Source organism: Gastrolobium bilobum, unplaced genomic scaffold (genome assembly GCF_033153095.1).
Source record: "Gastrolobium bilobum isolate Gb01-03AN ecotype WA unplaced genomic scaffold, APGP_CSIRO_Gbil_v1 utg4377, whole genome shotgun sequence".
Lineage (NCBI taxonomy): Eukaryota > Viridiplantae > Streptophyta > Magnoliopsida > Fabales > Fabaceae > Gastrolobium > Gastrolobium bilobum.
In genome coordinates, this window is record NW_026895684.1 from 1,140,830 (window position 1) to 1,145,802 (window position 4,973).

The 4,973-nt window shown below is 36.2% G+C and overlaps 1 protein-coding gene across 1 annotated transcript; it reads right to left on the minus strand.

The window, feature by feature from the left end:
- LOC133290012 (protein SOSEKI 2) lies at positions 1 to 1,628 on the minus strand. The gene is made up of 5 exons (XM_061488059.1): positions 1,439 to 1,628; positions 1,288 to 1,357; positions 1,071 to 1,183; positions 214 to 979; positions 1 to 118 (listed from the first exon to the last, which is right to left on the minus strand). The coding sequence occupies exons 1-5, from the start codon at positions 1,626 to 1,628 to the stop codon at positions 1 to 3; spliced, it is 1,257 nt and encodes a 418-aa protein (XP_061344043.1).
- Positions 1,629 to 4,973: the final 3,345 nt, after the last annotated feature.

Sequence of the window (4,973 nt, forward strand, 5' to 3'; positions counted from 1 at the left end):
TCATTTCCTACTCTCTTTAGAAGATTTCTTGAGAGGGATGCATTTCTCTTTCACTCCTCCCTTCGTCTCCCTCTTGTCTTCTTCCGTAACCTTCACCTCCATCCCTAGCTTGCTTCTCCTGCATATAAATATTAAATAAATAAATAAATTACAAAATGGAAATCAAAGGTGTCTGTGAATTGAAGAAACAATGAAGGAAACTGCAGTTATAACCTTTCTTCGTTATAGGAATTAGACTTCTTGAGAACTGGCTCCGCCTTTGCTTTCATGGACTCAACAAGGCTCCCACTGAAGTATTCCTTTTCCTCTGACTGCAAATTCCCCAACAACCTCGGATTCTCCGAGACGCAGTTGATCATCATCTGGTCACCCTCCGAAAATGTCTTCTCAGCTGATGCTGCTGACCTGTCAACACTATCCCTCTGTTTGGTCCCCACATTGCTCAACCGCGCTTCCTGTTTCCCCTTGAACTCCGCCGCTGAGCTTCCGCACGCTATCAGCTGCAGCAGAACCGAGTAGCGACTCGGCGCTGATGACGTCACCGACACGGTCCCTGACTCAGTGCCATCTCCGATTCGTCTCGGGTATTTGATTCCTCCCTGCTTGAGTTTCTCAGCCAGAGTAGTGGAGTTCGAAGGAGGAACATGATGATGATGACTATGTAGGGAATGGTTACTTGTAATGATTACCTTAGTATTGTTGTTTTGAGCAGCATCGTGGTGGTCTTCATCGTCGACAAGTTCTTCCGTGGACACACCTCTGGAGCAACGAGAGTGAGGTGTGGTGGTTGAGCTCGTATTACTTGTTTTCTCTCCATCCTCGTATTCTTTGTCGTGTTCTTCATATTCTTCGTATTCTTCAGCTTCTTTCTGGAGGCTTCCACTGAATGGCTTACTCTTTGAATTATAATTATAATTTGACTCTTGCTGTTGATGAATCGCTACTTGTTTGTTGCTCAAGTTAACTTGTTGAAATCTTTCTGCATCATATATAGTTTAGTTTTTGTTATTTAAATGGAAAAAAACAAAAACAAAAACAAAAAAAAAACAATTGGCATTATATATAATAACCAGAGCATCCTTCTACTAGTTCAGATCCTTTGAGTACATATTCTCCTCCTTCTGCGGGATGTATTATATCCTTCAGAGCCAAATCGCACCAAACATAACCATTCTTATAGTTCCTGAAAATTGACGAAGTAAACTTTTTTATTCTAATTGCCCAAGATGAACTTATGTAGTGTGTTATAGCATCAAGAGCATATATTAAAAACTAATAAAAGTCTACCTTTTACTAGACCATGAATATTGCAAAGGCATTCCACTCCCTCTGAGCGCCATGAGCCGATCGAATACATCTTTATTGAATAATACAAATTTACAAAATAAGTTATATCAAGAAAATTAATTAACAAGAGAGGTTTTTTTTATGTATTCACCTTTTAAACGGAGAGGTTGATTGGCCAAAAGGGTGACCTCCATGTAATGGGGATGCTCCAATAGGCCATTTCGGGAGAGATAGTAAACAACTTGAACTTTTCTAGCGGGCTTCACCTTTTGCTTCGACCTGCATATTTTGGCACGGTCTGGGCTCGTGTCTCTACTACCTCTTTGTGAACGAACTTCCATGCTCCAAGCTTCCAACAAAACTTCTTGGTGTTGGTAACGGTGTGGCTGAAAAAATGAAGAGACCCAAATAACCAATTGGCCCCAGAATGTCTCTTTATGCTCACTCGACAAAGAAACTGAATGCAAAATGCACCGTGAGTCGTGAGAGACAGAGTAGGGGCATGGGGGAGTTATTAATGTTGCATTGCCACGAAACAAGTATACAAATGTTATATATAAAAAAGCTTCTTCACTTTCACTTTCCTACCCATATATTACATGTTTTTTTTTTTTTCTTTCATCATTTCACTTTCTCTCTCTTTATCATTGTGTGAGTTAGAAACTACCCTTATATTATGTCACGTAACATTAATAAAACCCTATAAAAAATAAGGGAAATGCATTATAAATAATTGTGATGTTAAGAAAAAGATAAATTATATACTATTATAAAAGTGAGATGACACAATATTTAATAAATTTAACTTGTCTTTTTTTTAACATAACAATTATTCATTTGTCATGTAACATGATAAATGCATTTTCCAAAAAATAAAATAAAAACTAAAAAATATTTCTAAAAACTTCTGATTAATTTTTTTTTAATTTGGAAATAAATTAATCTAAATATACATTATCTGATAAAAGATAACAAAATTCTTCGTTTTTTTTTTTTTTTTTGAAAAAAAATCGTTTTACTAAAATATTTTCATATTATTTTAATGTTATTTGTCGTACTTCGATGAGTGAGCCATGAGACCTTAGAAAAAGCGTAAAATCAGGATGGTACATGTCAATGCAGGGAAAGATTCCTTTTAAAAAGGACCGTTAATTAGAAAGACACAAAGGGAGAAGGAGGTGTGGGTGAAAGCAAAAGATAAAAGGGCTAAAGTAGGAATGGCTCAAGGTCCATGGTCTCAATCACCATGCCATAAATGAATTTAATTTGACTTTACCATCGCTCTGTTCGTGATTTGAGACGACAATGACCATTGCCAGAGATTGCTTAGTACGGAGAGCTTTTGCCGATCGTTGACGTGAATTTGCATTTATAATTCTTGTCATTTTTTTTTTTTTTTGAGACTAATCTTTTTTACGTTAATAAAAAAAAGAAGAATATTGTAACAACTAAAGTTGTGTTACTATCATGTTACTATCAATCAATCTCATCGTTAGATTGATTATGTTGAACCAACAGTTATATTTATTTTCATCTTTGTATGGTCATGATTTTTCATATTTAATACTTTATATTTATTTTTACTTTTGTATGGTTATGATTTTTCATATTTAATGCTTTCACTTTAAATATGAAAATAAATGTTTGTCCAAAAAAAAAGATAAAAATAAATATAACCGTTGGATCAACATAATCGATCTAACGGTGAGATTGATTGATAATAACATCGTAGTAACACAACTTGATTGTTACAATATCCTTCCCCTAATAAAATGTACGAAATTTATATTTGGACATGTAAGAAGAAGGAAGAAGAAAAATTATTAATTATATATATTTTTAGGGAAAAACATCTATCCTTTTAAAGGATATAAGTTTATATCATTTTAGATCTTAACCGTTGATTTCCGTCCATCAACGGTTATAATCTATTGGGCCAAACTTAATGGGTCAAATTTATTATTAATTAATTAATAATTTTGGCTCAATAGATTATAACCGTTGATGGACGGAAATCAACGGTTAGGATCTAAAAGGATATAAACTTATATCCTTTAAAAGGATAGATGTTATTCCCATATTTTTATATGTGAAAAAAAAAATAAAAAAAAATCTACCAGCGAGTTTGGAAAAGTAACCAAAATGTCACTGTTCATCGAGTTTTTTACCCAACTACCACGCGAATAGTGTTATTTCTCAATATGTCACGTGGGCAAATTCATTGGACACTGTAAGGGGAAGAATGGCCAAAGTGCCACTGTTGGAAAAAAAAAAACCAAAATGTCACACCAACAGTAAATTTTGCCAAAATGTCACGTGGCATATTTCGCTACACTGTGTAGCGAAATACGTTTGCAAATATTTCGCTACACGGTTTAGCGAAATATGCCACGTCAGAACCAAAAATGCCACGTGTCAGACATGGAGAATTTCGCTACACAGTGTAGCGAAATTCTCCCTGTCTGACACGTGGCATTTTTGGTTCTGTGTATTCTGACGCGGCATATTTCGCTACACTGTGTAGCGAATTATTTGCACACATATTTTGCTACACAGTGTAGCGAAATATGTCACGTGACATTTTGATAAAATTTACTGTTAGCGTGACATTTTAGTGTTTTTTTTTCCAATAGCGACACTTTGGCCACTATAAGGTGTTTCACGGTTTCCAATATCGTGTGTTTAATGAATTTCTATCGAAACTCATTAAGCACACGATATTGGAAACCGTGGAACACATTACAATTTACAACCAAGTTTGCTACCTCAGATAGTGAACTTGGTGTCTACTAGGAACGTGACACCTCATCAAACCGAGTTCGCTACAGTGCTCGATGAATTTGTCCACGTGATATATTTGAAAATAATACTATTCACATGACATTTGAATAAAAAATTTGTTAAAATATTTTGATCAGTGTTCCACTACAACCTCCCCGGCTTTTTGACCCTTATGCCCCTTAATTAATAATTAATTACCAAATTGCCCCTCATTCAAAACTATTTCGAAAATTTACCCTCCCCAACAAACATAACACCAATCTGCCCCTGTTTGACCGTTGACCACGAAGCCTACCCGGGTACACCATTACCTACCCGGGTAAATTTTGAAACTTTTTATCTACCCGAGTATGTAGGGGTGTACCCGGGTAGAGTTCTTGAATCTGGGAGAATGTTTGAATTATTTACCCGGGTACGGAGCAGTGTACCCGGGTAAATCGCGTCCAGAAACCCCAATATGTATGGGTTTCGGCCATTGTTGCGAGGTATAGGGTTTTTGAAACCCCAAATCTTTCTCTCTTACCCTCTCTAATCCGAAACATCACACATATTTCATCTCATCATTTCAGAAAGCTGAATCTTGGTGGGACATTGAGATTACATCTCCATACTCCCATTTTGTGCTAAAAAATCCGAACCAACCTCCAAACCCAAAACCTAGATCTAATTTTTGTGTGAAAGATGAGTTCAAGTCCAAACATGGTTCCTATAGTTGTTTACTACAATGGGAGGCATTTTGAAGGTCCGAACGGTGTCCGATTTGAAGGAAAAACAAAAACGATGAAAATCAAAGTGGGCACTACATGCAATGAACTGAAGGAGAGAATTCTTCAAAAAATGGGGTCAGAAGGCATACATTCCATCCAGGTGGTTCTGGTGCCTTCTTCCACGTCCAGATACCCGCT

What these genes read in the sequence shown, in the direction of transcription:
- LOC133290012 (XM_061488059.1), bottom strand. Translation starts at nt 1,628, where the DNA reads ATGGAAGTTCGTTCACAAAGAGGTAGTAGAGACACGAGCCCAGACCGT. An exon ending in TATTCATGGTCTAGTAAAAG is followed by an intron (nt 1,184 to 1,287) that starts GTAGACTTTTAT and finishes GTCAATTTTCAG; the next exon opens with GAACTATAAGAATGGTTATG. An exon ending in AATTCCTATAACGAAGAAAG is followed by an intron (nt 119 to 213) that starts GTTATAACTGCA and finishes ATTTATATGCAG; the next exon opens with GAGAAGCAAGCTAGGGATGG.